Source organism: Melanaphis sacchari, unplaced genomic scaffold (assembly GCF_002803265.2).
Source record: "Melanaphis sacchari strain LSU unplaced genomic scaffold, SCAv2.0 Contig55_pilon_pilon, whole genome shotgun sequence".
NCBI classification, from domain to species: domain Eukaryota; kingdom Metazoa; phylum Arthropoda; class Insecta; order Hemiptera; family Aphididae; genus Melanaphis; species Melanaphis sacchari.
The window spans coordinates 767,441-784,968 of NW_020271389.1; the positions used below are offsets into that span (position 1 = coordinate 767,441).

The 17,528-nt window shown below is 23.1% G+C and overlaps 1 protein-coding gene across 4 annotated transcripts; it reads right to left on the reverse strand.

Annotated features, from left to right (window-relative positions):
• Positions 1 to 575: 575 nt before the first annotated feature.
• On the reverse strand, positions 576 to 17,500 carry LOC112599816 (rho guanine nucleotide exchange factor 18). 4 transcript variants are annotated; one of them, XM_025346876.1, is made up of 29 exons: positions 17,376 to 17,500; positions 15,169 to 15,389; positions 15,017 to 15,096; positions 14,779 to 14,953; positions 14,558 to 14,702; positions 14,319 to 14,499; positions 14,095 to 14,255; positions 12,828 to 12,959; positions 12,524 to 12,702; positions 12,390 to 12,463; positions 12,202 to 12,290; positions 10,118 to 10,177; positions 7,980 to 8,030; positions 7,116 to 7,162; positions 6,430 to 6,521; positions 6,265 to 6,369; positions 5,866 to 6,183; positions 5,644 to 5,802; positions 5,415 to 5,569; positions 4,549 to 4,705; positions 4,182 to 4,467; positions 3,900 to 4,084; positions 3,658 to 3,820; positions 3,443 to 3,552; positions 3,175 to 3,368; positions 2,334 to 2,580; positions 1,890 to 2,192; positions 1,530 to 1,820; positions 576 to 1,029 (listed from the first exon to the last, which is right to left on the reverse strand). In XM_025346876.1, the coding sequence occupies exons 2-29, from the start codon at positions 15,362 to 15,364 to the stop codon at positions 844 to 846; spliced, it is 4,521 nt and encodes a 1,506-aa protein (XP_025202661.1). In that variant the 5' UTR covers positions 15,365 to 15,389; positions 17,376 to 17,500; the 3' UTR covers positions 576 to 843. The 4 variants fall into 4 exon arrangements, with proteins under 4 accessions (XP_025202661.1, XP_025202660.1, XP_025202663.1 ...); XM_025346875.1 differs by having other exon boundaries at positions 577 to 1,029; positions 12,828 to 12,986; XM_025346878.1 differs by lacking the exon at positions 12,828 to 12,959 and having other exon boundaries at positions 577 to 1,029.
• Between the last annotated feature and the right edge of the window lie 28 nt (positions 17,501 to 17,528).

The window sequence follows — 17,528 nt, forward strand, 5'->3', positions numbered from 1 at the left end:
TCTTAAGTATGATAAAACATATTAATTTTAGAAAATTTAAAAAAAAAAATACAAAATTAGATAGTATTTATCCTTTGCATTTTAGATGTTTGTCATTACTTAAGTCACTGTTATCACCGATTATTGCTGATGAAATATTTTTAATAAAAAAATACTATATAAAAATAACCACAAAATAAAGGTGCATCACAGCCCTAGTTATGTTAGGCAACATATAGGCGAAGTATAGTAAGTCTTAGTCATCAATTATTGCTTAAGCTACTTCAAAGAAAGACTTCCCAAAAAAAAAAAAAAAATAATAATAATAATAATAATGATAATAATAGTATATAAATAGAAGTAGAAGTATAAAACAAAATGTATAAAAAAATTAACACAAGTTAAAGCTTGAATTACCACTAGCCTTAAATTTAAGGATTTTTAATAGATAACTACAAGAAATAAAATAAATAATTTCAGACAAAAAAATCACAATGAAAATAAAGGATAAACATTTTGGAAAAACAAATGCAATAGGAGACATATTTTAACAACTGAACACCAATGACAAAAATAAATATACTATGTGTATAATATAAAAAAAAATCATTGGGAATTTGAATCTACTAATATTTATACCATTATGAATTAAGAGTATTATAAATGGGAAAAATGTGAAAGACGTTTTATGATTCTAAAAAACTTAAAAGTTAAATAGTGGAATGAGAAATATTATATATGGAGAATGTTATATAGTATTAATATAATTATTGTCTAAGAATGTCCATAATAGTTTGTCCAATTAAATATAAACAAAGAGATCCACTAGTAATGAAAACTTTAAGATATAGAATAATATTATAATCAGAAAAATATTACTTCTTCTTCGGTGGTGGGAGTAGCATTGGTGTTATTGATACTGCCACTAGTTTGTGTAGTCGGTGTTTTGGACTGTTTTGACTCTGGGCTACGAATGCGAAATTTTTCAGGCAATTTTGGATAGGTATTTGTTCTGCCAGCTTTGTTACCCGATTGTTTTCCCTCGATTATCTAAATAATTAAAATAAAAAATAAATGTAATTGTCATCATAACATCATATTACTAAGATTAATATAAAATCCATATTCATAATATATAACTCTTGCAAAACTTAATGCTTAAGATAAATATATGTTTTAGACTAAAAAAGCTACCAATAATCGTTTAAAATACATTAATAAAGTATAGTATTCAAATTTTAAATGCAAAAACAATTTTTTAGCACTTCTACTCAATGAAGTGAATAGTATATTGGTAGTTATACAAAGAATTAGATTTTTAATCAATAAATTGTAATCAAAAAGATAATGTATATGAATGCAATAATTATTAATCACACAACCCATTCTAAGTATAAAATTAATAATTAATTTTATTATTTGTACAATAATCTATAATCAATTCCTATGTCAAATGTTAGCATTATCTGGTTTCTTATAAATAAAAATAAATATTTAATTAATTAATTACAACAATGGATAGAAATTTTATACACTAAAACTTATAATACCTGAGCACTTTGCATCATTGCTGGACTAGATCCTGTACGTGAATGACTAGGACCTTGTTGACTGGTTGGTGATAGCATTTCAACGGAACTACCTTGAACAGGGTTCATTGGGTTCTTAGCACTCTCACGCAACTTTAATGGTAAAAGCTGTTGAAAAGCATTTGTAGATTGGGAAGAAGGTGAAGTTGTGATATTGGGTATAGTGTCAGATGCAGAACTTGAATTATTGTTACCCAACTTAGTAGCTAATTTAAATGGTAATTTTTGTTTTATTTGAACTTTGGAAGCTACCTAAACAACATAATAAAAAAATAGATCACATCAGAATTTTACCTCAAATTTTTCATTACAAATACATACCTTTTGTTGGTTAGTAGCACTAATCAGGTTAATAGGTAATGTTGATGAGGATGTGGGTAAAGGTGGAGTATGCTGCTTCCATTTCATAGAATCAGTTCTTTTACTACGTACTGATTCTGAATGAGACAATTGTTGAGGTACTCCATCAGCGAGAGATTGATTTTGAGTCTGTTGATTAGGGGACACAGGTGGTGGTTGCATATTAGGTGAAACAATAATACCTTGATTGGTTAGCATTTGTAATTTAAGATAAAGCTGCTCTCGTTGCTGAGTAACGTCAGTTTGTTCCAACCGTACTTGTTCCTAAAAATAATTGAAATTTTAATTTCATAACCTAACCTAACCTTATGTATATTTAAAAATATAAAATATTACATTTTAGAATTCAATAGAAATAATTTTATTGTTAATTGAATAGTTTAATAATTGATATTTTAAATTAACCTGTAATCTGAGTAACTGTTCTCTTCTTTCTTCTAGATCTTTAATCTCAGAATCCCGTTCTCTTATCCAAGACTCTTTTTCGTGTGTTAATTTATCTTGTAGATTACGTAGTTCCTCCAATTGATGATTATGTCTATAAATTGGCCTTTTATCTTTTAACCAGGCACTAGAACTCATATTTGAACTGTTTACTGTTGGGTCTTCTAGAAGATTTTGAGATTTGTAAGCAGCCAATTCAGCTTGAAGACTATAAAATAAAAGTAAAACATTTCAATCAACTAATTATTTTTGATGTTATGATCACTCCCTTTTATACTTCATAATTATAATACATTTAATTTATATCATTGTAACCACTGTCCAAAGTTGAATACAATAATAATAACAAATTTATATAAACAAAATTTAGAGGAAATTTATCTTTGATAAATATATTAATTAATTAATGCATACTTAGCATCGAAATGTATTTTAATTTTAAAGGGCAGTAATGTATGAACTATATTCATTTTTATAGACTCTTATTTGAACACATTTTAGTTGAATTAAATTTTGAAAAAATATTGTGAAAGCACTCTAAAATAACATGTTTATAAATTTAATATTGATTGTTTTTTAACCTTTTGTGTTTTTAATCTAATATCATTTAATATTAATGTACAATTTTTACATAATTCAATAATAATTTCACTTATTCATAAATATAATTTAAATGATTTTTGTAGATTAATTGAGTTGAGAGTCTAATATTGTATGAAAAAAATAATAAACTACATAAAATAAAAAAGCTGGTTTTCAATGTAAAACTAACCAACATATTTATAATTATCATTATATTTACCTATCAATATTAGTCATTTGTTGTGAAATAATAGAAGATAAAGTATAAATATGATGTGTCAATTCCATTGCTGTAGCTTGTTGTTCTTTTCCTAGAGCTAATAATGTAGGGAACTCGCTAGATGATTGTATTGTAGTGGCACTTTGTGATGAGCTTGTACTGCAATTTTCTTTCCATGCAAGATTGCTATCTCTCTATATTAATATAATATACATTTAGTAAATATTAATTATGATAATCATTGTGTAAAATTTAGATCTAATTTTACCAATTTGGAATCTTTACGCGTGGAACATGGAGTACCTATTGGACTAGAATTGCCAGATTCCACACTATTTTCATTACCATCCACAACTTTTGGTAATTTTCTTAAAACATCTAAATATATATGAATATAATAAGTTGATTTATAACAAAAATTTTATATTTTAATCCTAATAAGTAACATTTAATTTATGAGTAAGTATATATAATGTCTATTACTTTTTGGTGATGATAATGAATTATCAAATCCACCAAATGTTTCAGCCCTTTTGGGTAACGTTGGAGAAACATATGTTACACTTTGATGTTCACCAACAGAACTTGCGCTACGAGACAAATTTGTACCAGAAGCATACAACGAACAAGCAAGTTCATTGACTTTCTGAAAACAAAAATAAAATATTTCATATATAAAAATAAAAATAAAACATAGATAACAATTTAAATTATATTTAGTTTACCTGTATAGCATTCATTACTTCTTTTCTTATCTTTTCTGAATCTTGATGTTCAGTAACTAAATGACAATATGATGGAGCTTCGATTGGTAAACTTTCTACTCCAGCAGATGCTAAAAGCTTTAGCTGTAATCCCATTTTTTCTTCCAAAATCAAAGCTTGTTCCACATCTTTTTGCCTCAAGACTCCTACAAAATTATACACAGAAATTTATATATATATAAAAACATAATATAACTCTAAAAAGTAATGTAAATAAATATTCAATAATAAGATGATACATACCAACAATTTCTCTTATATTGTTTTTTTTAGTTTCTAATTGCCTTTGTCTTTCTTCAAAACTGAAGGTTACATATCCATCATCTTCTTCTTCGGGACATTCCTGTACAGCTGAACGAATAGATTGTATCCATACTTGTTTGTCTTTAGGTTTATGCACTTTGAGTTCAAACATTTCTGGTTCGGCTGGATTAGAAGATATTAAATAAATACCTTTAGTATCAGTTCCAGCTTTTTCCCTCACTAAAAGTTTTTGCAATGATACTACACCAGCAACTGGTTTTAAAACCTATAAAAAATAATTTCTTTAAATAAAAATAACCAAATGACGTATTCTACAAATCTTTTACTTATTAACTAAAAAATTTACTTTAGTTTCTTTTTCTTTATTGCTTTCAGGCATAAAAAATGTATACTTGTGATTATTTTCAAGTATAAAAAACAACACATCGGTCATAACAATAACATTAACCATCACCATTTGTGTTTTTGCATGACGTTGCATAAGCCAAGCTGTTCCTTCAAATCTAAGAAAATATATATTTTAAATAATATGTATACTAAATATATATATTTACTTAAAATATTTATTATAAAAAATTAAAATGTACACACTATTTAAGGCTTTTAATTAAATTTATTTTTTCTTATGTAGTTAAGTATTTGAAGTTTTATTTAATCAATAAAGAATGTTTGTTTTTTTATAAGTAATGATTTTAAAGATTTAAATGGATCTGATAAATTATTATTTTTGTCAAATATTAGTTTTCAAAAAATGAAATGATCATTAAGAATCTAAAACTCATTTATTAATAATTCACAACCTATTACATATTACTTGAGAAAACTAATACAAATTACAAAACTTTATTCGTTTATTACATTCATAATTAAATATTGATTTATTGAGGTACAGTAAAAGAAACTTTTTGAAAATTATTTCATGAGTTTATAACCATTATAGAGTAACAAATAATTTTATCATTTCTCCGAGTTAAAAAACAAAATCACACATTTAATTTAATAGAAATTATTAAATTACTTTTTTTTTTTTTAATGTAAATAAAAAAAATAGTAAATTAGCTTAGCTATTTGATTAAAACTGTATTAATAATTAAAATCGAAATCATTACACCTTAAACATTTTAACTAAGTGATTAAATTAATTTAGTAAAACTAAAAATTTCCATGAAAATCGATTTCCTAGTTATACCATAAAATACCAAAAACACTTACCTCAGTCTTCTATTCTCAGACAACAAATCAGATTTTTTAAATTTACGTCCTCTAAAATTAGTATAAGACTTAGCTTCCATCCGATTATATATTTCAAGTTTTCTATCTTCCTTTTCTTTTTCAGCTACTTGAGAATCTACTTCCACCAAGATTTCCTAGATATACACCATTTATAAAATCAATAAATTTAACAAATATTATCTAAATAGAAATAAAAAAAAAAACTAACTTTAACCATAGCTAATGCCCTAGAAAGTTTTTCACATTCAATTTTGTTTTCTTTTGAAGTTTTTATGAGAGGTTCGATGAGCAATGGATACTTAGTTAGTCTTTGAGTAACAAACAACACACACTCAGGAATACCTTTTTTTTTCAACAAAGGATTGGCCTACAACAATTATAATTGTAAATTAGTAGAAAGTAAAATCATGTTATTTTTGAAGTCACTAACCTGACAGTGCTTAATAAAATTAAAAAATGCTGGATCTTTTTCTAAAACTTTATAAACATCCAATGCATCCCTATGTCTTGAGCAGAATTCTCCATAAGAGCTCTTTAAACGTTGAGCATTTATGTTTGAAAATTGATCTAAAAGCAAATCTGCAATGGAATCCACAACGCCACCATTATTGATAGCAGCTAAACGTTGCTTTTCCTTCAGACTTTTCAAAAATCCAATGTGAATTTCAGTAAGTTCAGCTAATCTAGGGAACATACGATAGACTTTATCGCCAAGTTGAAAATGCTTTTGTAAACCATCAACAAACACCTATAACAAATTTATTGTTTGATTATACATATATATATATATATATGTATATATAGAATAAAATAATCTATATGTAATTACTTTTTGCATAACTCTCAAAGTAAGGCAATGATGTTTTTCAGTTAACACAAATTCATAAATATGTTCTTGACGTTTTATTTCTTTATCTTTCAATTTCTTCACAACCTATAAAACAAAATTATAAATATCACTATTAAACAAAAGCTCTATAAAATGATCTATTACCTCTTTAGTAACAGTAGGTGTCCATGAATCTGGTTGTTCTTCATGCAATCCTAATGTAGGATCGGTTTCTAAATCGTGAGCTGTTACATGATCTTTTTAACAAAAAACAAATGACAAAATAAAAATTAAAATATCAAAAATGAGCAATTATTAAGCAAGACTTTGAATCAAAATTATTTAATTTAAATTTTAACTCCAAAGCAATTATTTAAATACTTCAAATCCCAATTCCGACTAACTAATTTTTAATTTAGGCATTGGGTATTTGAAAAGCAAATAGCATATCTACTTAGGTTAATTTATTAATCTCCATCTCATAAAAAATAATTTATGATACAAAATATTGGTGCAAAAAATATAGATTAAATTTCTATTACTCTTCATCATAAGATTTTGATCAAAAATATTAAGAAATTTTCATATGAAAAAATAAAATTTATATTTTTATTCACTATTAAAACTGATTTTTTTAAATGAAAGTTTTCAACAATTACTTTATTTTCTGTTAAATTTAAGATATTGAATTTTATCAATTTTTTTATGTATTTTTAAGTTGGTATAGAGAAAGGTTATAAATACTACTAGTATTTATAATTGATAAAGACATGGTGATTGGACAAATTTCTTTAAATCCATATTTATAAGTATTATATAATATATAATATTATATACGAACAAATACTTACTTTCATTTAAAAATTCAAATTGTACTAAAGAAACCTCATCTGAAAACCTAAAAAAAAAATAGGAGGAATTCATATTATTACAAAAACATTATATATACAATATATGAGAATATTTATTAACATGTTGTAGAATATGACGTAATACTAATAATGCTATGATATATATTAAAATTTATATTGTGTTAATGTTAAGCTCACATAGTTGTTTTTACAGGGAAGACTTTTACAAGCTTTTATACAAGCTATAAATATTAAAAAAAAAAATTTTCTTAAGTTTTTTGATTAGAGGGACATTTAAATTTAAGACAATTTATTATTAAATGAAGAATCAAAAAGTGTTTCCTAATACAAATTTAATATTAGCAAAGCACTAAAATTGAAACCAAAAACAAGTTAAAGCAGCTGAACTGTTTAAAATTTAAAAATATAATACATATGTTTGTATATATAATGAAATACACATAAGATTCATAATTTATTGTTCACTATTTAATGTTAAGAACTTTTCATTTCATATATATATTTAACATAATGGAATTGTTTACAATATAGAACATAATAAATAATTCATTTCCTACACTCTGAATAAGTGAGAAAACACACCAATTCTATGCCTACCCACTCAACATCCTGCTGTTGAGACCAGTTTCATTATAGCAGGGTGTTGTGTGAGAATACATAGGATTAATTTTTGTCAGACCACGGCATGTTAACTCCTTAAACAGAGTTATGTATCTCTAACATTAACAAATAAAAATCTAGATGGTAGATAATTTTTAATATAATATACTTAATATTAACTGTTTTGAATTCAAAAATTAGATGTATAATTTAGGTAAATGTAGTACATTGTTTTTTACTTACACAACACCATCTTGTGAATGATTATGAGCATCATCTTTGTCTTCTGGATGGCTAAAATTAAATAAAATTTCAATTAGTTAAAAATATACTAAAATTATATTTTAAATGAAAAAATAAAAATTTATATAAAAAAGATAAATAACATACACACAGGTTATACAGGTTATGATAAATACTACTAAAATAAATATTAATTTTTACATACATATAAATATATAAAAATATATGTATATAAATGAATACATAATTATTTACCATTTGTAAAAATACATAATAACATAAAAGTTAATGCACAAACAAATTAAATCAATAATTATTTTTCTAACAATTAATAAGAATATTAGACAATTTTAAAAGAATAGATTTCAATTAATTCTTTAGTGACATTCTCTATACTATATTAAATGTATAAATAACAACAATAATATATGATCTGCTTTAACTGAAATAACTTTACAAAATTAAAAAATAATATTAATTAATTATTTGTTTATTATTTTTTTTGTTTTTAATAAAAAATGTTATTATTTGAAAAATTCCAAAAATAGATTAAAAATCAGAAAATATATTATTAAATTTGGATTCTGAGCAAAGAAAAATATTCCTTTTTTTTAGTTTGTTTTTTACAATATTTCTTACATTATTAAATTATATCATATAAATACTTTTTGCATTTGTATAACAATTTTTTGTAAAAAGATATCAGTTTGTTCTCAATGTATAGCAGATATTTTTTTTTTATTTTCTCATCATTCATATTTTAAGCATATAAGAAAAAAACAAAACAAAATAATATTTTAATTTTATTAAACCTTTTTGTATAAGCCGAAAATATTTCAAAATATTTCTATATTAAGTGAATAGAACAAAATAGTATAGATCCATCTAGTAACTTTATATAATTAGGATTTTAAATGATCCTTGAAGATACTATCATAAATAAAATTGTACCTTGAATCATTTACAATATACTGTAAATACACATATTTTACAGTATATTACCATTTAACCCAAAAACAAATGGAACCAATATCCAATTTCAGTTTCTCAATGAAGTATTAACTTTTGTTTTATCTTAAATTAATATTGCTCAGAATCTATTTCAAAATTTAATAGTTATTTGTTCTAAGTTGGTAAGTACAAACATTAGATATATGATCTACACTAAGCCATTACTAAAATAACATGCAAAAATAGAAATTATTCTTATCATTTTATTTTTATAAATAAAATACAAATAAATATGGTATGAATGATGAATTAAAATGCTTGGTAATAATTATGTTTTTAATTAATTTAAAAATATTAGTACATATTAATACAGTAATTAATTATATTATTGTAAGAAAAAATTGTAATATATTTATCATGTGTCTGTACAATTCATCAGCATTAATAATTAATTATTTATACGACTAAATTCATATGGCAAATTACAAATGAAAATTAATATGAGTAATTAATAAAAGATATATTAAATAATAACATAAAATATATAGGGTTGAGAAAAAAAATGGATATTTCTAATAAAAAATAAACTAATTTTGGATGCATTTCAAAATATTTAAATTCTAAACATAAAAATATATAACACACATCTAAACATACTATACTGTGTACAACATTTTATACATATAATGAAAATATGTTTAAGATCATTACATAATAAATTTAGACTTTAAAATTTTTCCTTAGAAATAGGAGTTTCAAAATTTAAATGTATATTAATATTCAAAAATTAAATTGTAAAAAATAACTAATAGGTCAGGAAAATTATCCTTTTAGCAAAAAAAATAATTGTATATATGTATACAATATAGTAAAATATTAATAGGAAATAAATAATTAACTTTAGTTCAATATTAATCTATCATAGGCCACATCTAGGTTACAAAAAAATACAAAATGGTTCAAAATTTAAATTTATATTTTGTACAAGAGCTGATTATTTTACTATTAAGATTTAGTTATAATAATATTACACAAAAATGTTATTACGATTAAAATTTATTTTAAGTAAAAATCAAACAAAACATTTTAATTATAATAAAATAGAGCCAAAAGTATTATTCAAAATGCACATAAAAAAGGGGTTGCAATAAGAATAGATCACTATATGTGTTGTGGGGGACACTTACTTCACACCTAATTTTGTTGCTACCACTTTCCAAGGCGAGTAAAACTGCACCATAAATTTCCTGAGAACGGATAGGTGAAAAAAAAGTATGCATACAAAAATAATTGAGGAATATTTTTCCAATTATTAAAATTATCATATCTACTATATATACAAATTCACATGTTCTACAATCCAAATTTTAATTTTAAAATCAATACAAAATATTTAGCCTCTTCTAAAAGAAATATAGGTTAAAAAACAATAAATAAAAATAATAAAACTATGATTTTTAAATGTTAATATATGTTATATAAATGTAAAGCCATGCAAACATAAAATTTACAATAAACATTAATAAATTGAAAAAACTCTTATGTTCAACAAATATATTTATTTTGTTCAGATATATTTTGATGCATAAAAGTATGCATCTTGTTGAAATGCTAAAATCCAAATTTAGGTAATACTTGTTATACTTTTAAAATGCACTAATACGTTAAATTTGACATTTAGTTAAGTTTTATTTAAAATGCTTAATGAAGGTAAGGCTAGACATATTGGTTTATCTTTTTATATAAATTACATTAAAATATATTAACATTAATATTCAATTTTAGTATTAATGAAAGTGATTTTTTTTTTTTTTTTTTTTTTATACATATAATTTTATTAATAAAACGTTTTAAACAAATGTTTATATAAATTTAATGTATTTATATAGAAATATAAAATATTTAATAGTTACATTGAGTACTCTAGGGATAATTTGTAGTAGTAACCAAAACATGATTAGATGGCCAAGTGGGAGGGGGTACAGAATATTAGGTTTCAATCCCTCTAATCTAATATTAAAAACTTTTCATCTGATTATTAAAACACTTTTCTAATTAAATTAATTGTAAAAATATGCCATACTTCAAGTATGTATTAATATATTTTATTACACTAAATAGTAAATAGATCAAGGTAGGGTAGATAGTTAATAAATAATAGTGCCTTGTCAAATTATTTAAAGTATTTTTCTTTCCAATCATATGGATATGAGAACAGTCAATTATTACTGTAAAGCAACAGTTCTATTTAATAAAAGATTGCTTAATATTTCATGTATTAATCTTCAAAAAAAAAAAAAAAAATTCAATGGCAATTTTGCTAGTGAGATAATTTAAACACTTCCTCATTTAAAAATGTTTAATAAATAGTTTATTTTAATAAACAAAAATTGTAAAATACTAATCACTTAAGTAAAATACATACTATTATATTGTTTTTAGATTTTTTTTTTTGTATGAAAATAAAGAGTTTATCTCGAAAAATGTTAACTGCTGAATATTGATATGATATTTTATACAGCAAATATATATTAGTGCATTATACTTAAATACTTAATAATGTATATCTTCTGACATGTTAGAAATTCTATTTCAAATTATGATAATCAATGACTTTTTTTAAATTATAGTGACTATACTTAATTATTGAGTATCTGTTATTATATTTTTATAAATGACAATGATTATCCTTATCACATAAATATTTTTACATAAAAAATTACTCTTTATTATCTTATTAACACAATTAATATTTTTAAATTCATTAAAGGAAAACTAGAAACTAATGTACAACAATACAGCTTAATTAAAAATATTAGACCCATACGTTTATGTAACTATACATAATAACTAAAATAAATTATAGGCATAATGATTATTAAATTGATTAAGAACATTTATAGACAGAAAAACATTTATTTACCACCCCAGTTAAAAATATGACAACCGCCACTGATAAAACTTAAAAAAAAAAATCAAATGATCAACATTAATAATAAATAATAATTATTAATTGGAAAAAATAAATCTATCACATTTTTATTTTTAAATTTTAATATTTATTAAAATAATACTCAATAATAATAAAATCCATGAAAATGCTTTCAATTGACAATTCAACATTTATTAAATACATTACATGCTAAATTTTATTACCATCCTATGCATTTTTTTGTTATTATTAAGATTATAAATTATTTTAAGTAAAATAGCATTTAAAAGTAAATTCTAACGTGCATTTTTATATTAAATTAATTCATAATGCATTTACCTGTTGGGAGAAGAAGACTGATTATTATTGTTTTGGCGTTTCCCATAAAACCTTTGTTGGAATGAAGATGATGAAAATCTCAAATTACTCTATAAAAATTATTAATATATGTGGTAAAAATAATTATAGATTCATATTAGACTTGGATACATTAAAATAAATACAATTTTTTAAAAAAAAATACAAACCTTTCCATATTTTTGTTTAACACATTCAGAAACTTGATCTTTACATGAATTTTGGTGTACCGTAATCAAACAACCTAGTAATTAAATAAATATTAATACAACTGAAATTTAACCTCATTATAATGGATGCATACTTTCACACGATAAAGCTGGTTTATTTTCTAAAGGCTTAGCACACCAATCACATGACTGTTCAAAGTTACTATATGGTGGAGACATCCAAGAATGAAGAATTTTCTTGGATTTATCCTTTTTCTTTCTAAAAAATAAACTTCCTCTTTTTCTTCTTTTTGCATTTTGATCTTCTGACATACTAAAACATGTAATTATAAAAGTTAGCATAATTACAAATATATTGTTATCTTATTTATCTAAAATCAATGAATAAATAAATGTGCAAAGTAAGTGCAAATAATTTTTTTTTTTTTTTAAACTCACTCAGAAAATAAATTGTAGAAGGGTATATTTGTGTTATTAGATGAAGGGGTAATATAACAACGTTTCATTGTACTATCTACATCCAATGTTTCTTCTTCAGTCTCACTGTCTTCTGTGCCACTAGGACGACCTCTATGGTGGGTAGAATTTTTGTATTTACTTTAATAAAAATAAAAATAATAATAACTATACATTTGAAATAAAGCAATATACGTGCAATCTGTGATAAAGTAATTAAACAATTATTATTATATCATTAGCAATTTAAATCATTAAGATAATTATGCTTACACCATTTGCTTTAACTGGTACTCACTCCATAAAAAATTTAAAATAAAAATTTTTGTTTTTAATACTTACTATGCATATTATAAAGTATTTAATACAATAGAAAAAATTATTAACTTTTATTAGAAAAAATTTACTTGATGAAATGTTGAATACCACTTGTTTATAAATTTCAAATTTATTTCTTCTGTATTATTAAATTGTATTTAAGAGGACGTCGTACCCGCATATGTTGTCTCCGTCTTACAAATGCGTAACATGGCAAATAGTACTCTCAGAAGATCACGTTTAGCTCCTTCAGCTTGAAAATTAGAATGAATTGACCTCTTTTGAAATTTAAAAGTGAGATTATTATCTAGGGCATCTCATAGCCTTTTTATTATATTTTAATTTTAAAGCAAGTTATGAGTATTTTAAAATTGTAAATTGTTTGCACGTCTTAAAACACACATAACTCGCTTTAAAATTAAAATATAATAAAAAGCCTATGAGATGCCCTAGATAATAATCTCACTTTTAAACTTCAAAAGAGGTCAACAATTCACTCTAATTTTCAATTTAAAGGAGTTAACCGTGATCTTCTGAACGTAATATTTGCTATGTTACGCATTTGTAAGACGGAGATAACATATGCGGGTACGACGTCCTCTTAAGTATAATTAAATAAAAAAACTCAATTGAAAAAACTGAATACTCAAACTCAACTCAAAAATATTTTAATTAAGTACTTGGGCAAATCTACTACAAATTAAATTAAAATTACTAATGGTTTGTATTTTATTTTCATTGAAATAAATATATTATAAGTATAATATAACATTTAGAGTATAATAAAATATTGATGGTAGAAAGTGATCAATAAAAATATAAAATGCCTAATTTAATAAAAAGCATCTAATAATGACATACAGGAACTTTAACTACAAAATAAAATACTAAAAAATTTAAGCTAATTAAATAAATAATCTAAATAACTTACATTGGAATACTATTGACATCATTATTTGAAACATTTTCTTTGTTCAAAATATCACGTGTACCCATAATTGATGGGGTAGAAACAGATTTTTGTAAAGGAAGTCTGGCTTGTAATAAACAAGATTCAACAGCTCGTTTAACGATTGTTTTGTTAAAACCATTCTATAACACATGTGATGACAAAATTAATCAATAATAAAACATAATAACATTTTCATTTCATACCTGATAGTCAGTCTCATTAAGTGAGTGGGTAGAAGAAGTTCCACTAAACCTGCGACTAATTAAACCAACATTTTTATTCGATTTCTGACGACAAAATGATTTACTGTCAGTAGTTAATAAATTTGCTGTGCTATCTGTAAATGGATCTTCTGTCTCAGATTCCATACTACTTAAACTGGCACTAAAAATAAATTATTTTATAGCAGTAAAGAATAATAAGGTTGTTACATTATAAATACCTCTTTTGACGTTTAACAATTTTTAAGGTATGCATATTCTTTGTTAAGTCATCTAATGCTGCCCAACTTCTTCTCCGAATAATTTCACTTTCTCTAGACTCTGTACAATGTTTTCCCATTATATCACGCAAATTGAAACAATGTTCTTGACAAATAATAATAATAAAAAAAATAATAATTTAATTAAAAAATTTCAATAAAATAATAATATAAAAACATACTTCGTCTAACAAATCCAATTTTGTGTTTTTTAAGTGAGTCAAATGTAGAAGATAAATCTATATGAGTAGGAGAAGAGTTGAGACTGGAAGTATCCAAATCAGACTGACAACAAGGTTTACTTAATGAAGGACATGATGAACTTAATGCATTGTTTATTCCACAAAAATTTATCATCTACAACATCAAAAAAAATATTATTGTATTAACATTTCAAACTAAAAAAAAACTATTAATTACATGTGTCAATCCTAAAGTGGCAGAATCACGCATTTGTTGTATGACCTCGTGTATTTCATGCAATTGTTGTATATTTTCCTCTGTAAAAATGTATAAATTTAAATAAATAAAAAATTTAATTTTGAATACTTATATAATATCAAAATAATAACCAAGAACTGGATAATTTTTCCCAGTAGAATGAGGAGTAACACTAATTGTAGGAACTAGAGTACTGCTTGACATTGTTCTCAACACAAAATCAGTTGAATCTACATTATTTACATCATTTGTTGTATTCATCTGCGAATAATCTGTTACTGTGTCTTCTTCACTATCGTCCAATTCATCTCTTTCAAAATCTTCCATTTCATATCTTTATAATAACTTTATTCTATAAACAAATTATTTATTATATATTGTTATTACAATAAGTATAAAAATATAAAATGTGAGTAACTATAAAATAAAACAAACAGATCATGAAAATCTTAATACACATAATCAATTATCAGAATCATACATACATATATAAGTATTAAAAATCTAATTCATAAATTAATTTGCTCATTTTACAACTATACATGCGATCCTAACTATTCTTCATTATTTATGGTTTAGAATTCAATAAATAATTTTAATTTAAAACACTTGCAAACAATTATTATCTAATATATACTATGTTTCTATTTATCATATTATTAAATATTAATAATATTATTACATATAATTTTTTGTTATCATTGTTTTTAACATAATATTATAATATTATTATCAGCTCAATATAAAATTTCAAAATTTTTTATAGTGTGAAATCTATGCTATTAATTAGATAATGTTATTTTCTAAACTAGTTACGAATTCAAAATAAATTAAAATTAATAACAGAACTTTGAACAATATTAATAACTTGATGAAAAACAATATCCAAGAATTTACATAATAAATAAATTTATTAATTATGAAATTAATATACCTATATAAATATCCCAATAAATATATATGTATAATACTTATATTGTTTTATCTACATATTTTATCATAGGTAGTTTCATAATTTTAAATAGTTTTATTTAATAAACTAATATAATTTATTTATATATTATGCCTAAAAATATTACAGATAAGCTAAATATTAGTAAACACTTAGTAGTTATTGAAGAAAATAAAGTAACCAAAATTATATCAACATACAATTTATTACAATATCATATCAGATGGCATATTTTATAGTCAATTATTTTATTATAATAAGATGAATTGAAATTAAAGCATTAATTTATAACTTCAAGGCTAAAATATTATTAATAATGGTTAAACAAAAACAAAAATTTATATTAAATATATTTCTAATGTAACCTGTTATGACCAGCTAGATGTAAGTGTGCAATTTTTTATTGTTATTTTTCATATAAATTTATAAGAAATTTTAAATTATTAGTCATTTAGGTAGGTATCATTAATTAATCTAATATAAATTATTGTTTTTATTATTTGCGTGTAGAGTAAAATAAAATATACATTATTAAGTATTGAAAACAATAAGTCAGCTAGTGATGACAACAGACAAAATCTCTTACCACTCACAATTTAAAGAAAAATTTTAGTTTGAAGATTACTGAATACTCTTCAAATTCATAACAGCATTCAAAATTGTACATACAGCTAATAATTACTTAACTCTATTATTTAAAAAAACTTTATCTATAAAATAAATGTACTATACAAAAGAGTAATTTGAAAAGAAAATTAAGTTCAAAAATTATTTTTATACTTTTTAATAGATATTACAATATTTAATTACTTAGAGAAAGGAAAATAAAATTAATAGTGTTTCTAAAAATTAATCAATATTGATATCCAAAACATGTATAATATAAACTACAAAATAATAATAAAATTTAGATTGCTTTAGATAATATAAAAATTATATAGGTATTATGATAAATAGTTAATAGGTACTAAAAATAAATTTTGATAAAATAAAATATAGGTAATATATTCAAATTTAATTTTAATATATGTTAAAGTAAAACTATAATATTCTATGACCATTATTTACTTGGTATTTTTTTTTTTTTAATATCTGACAATTTCTAGGCCAATACAATTTTCAGAAGTAAAATTAATATTTTGTTCATAAATATTACGTATGGAACATTCATACATTTTACTAGCGTAATCCACAGAATCTACTTATATTTATTAATTCCTCTAACGATAGAACAAGAACTGGAATTTAGTTCAAGACCTACATTTACATAATAGGTGTGCTGGTCAACCCCGGAAGATCTAGGATATTGACTCATCAGTTGCACAGACTAAATAATGAACAAACTGAACAAACTGAACAAACATACAAAAGTCGTATAAGCTTTACCTGTTATTCAGCAAATAGGAATCACTATTCTTGTTTAGCTAATAACTAGTCGTAGATAAAAACAAAACACAAACAATTTACGTTTAATATACTCAATAATCTTGATGACAGACTGCCATTTTGATACTTTATGTTCATAACAATGAACATTGG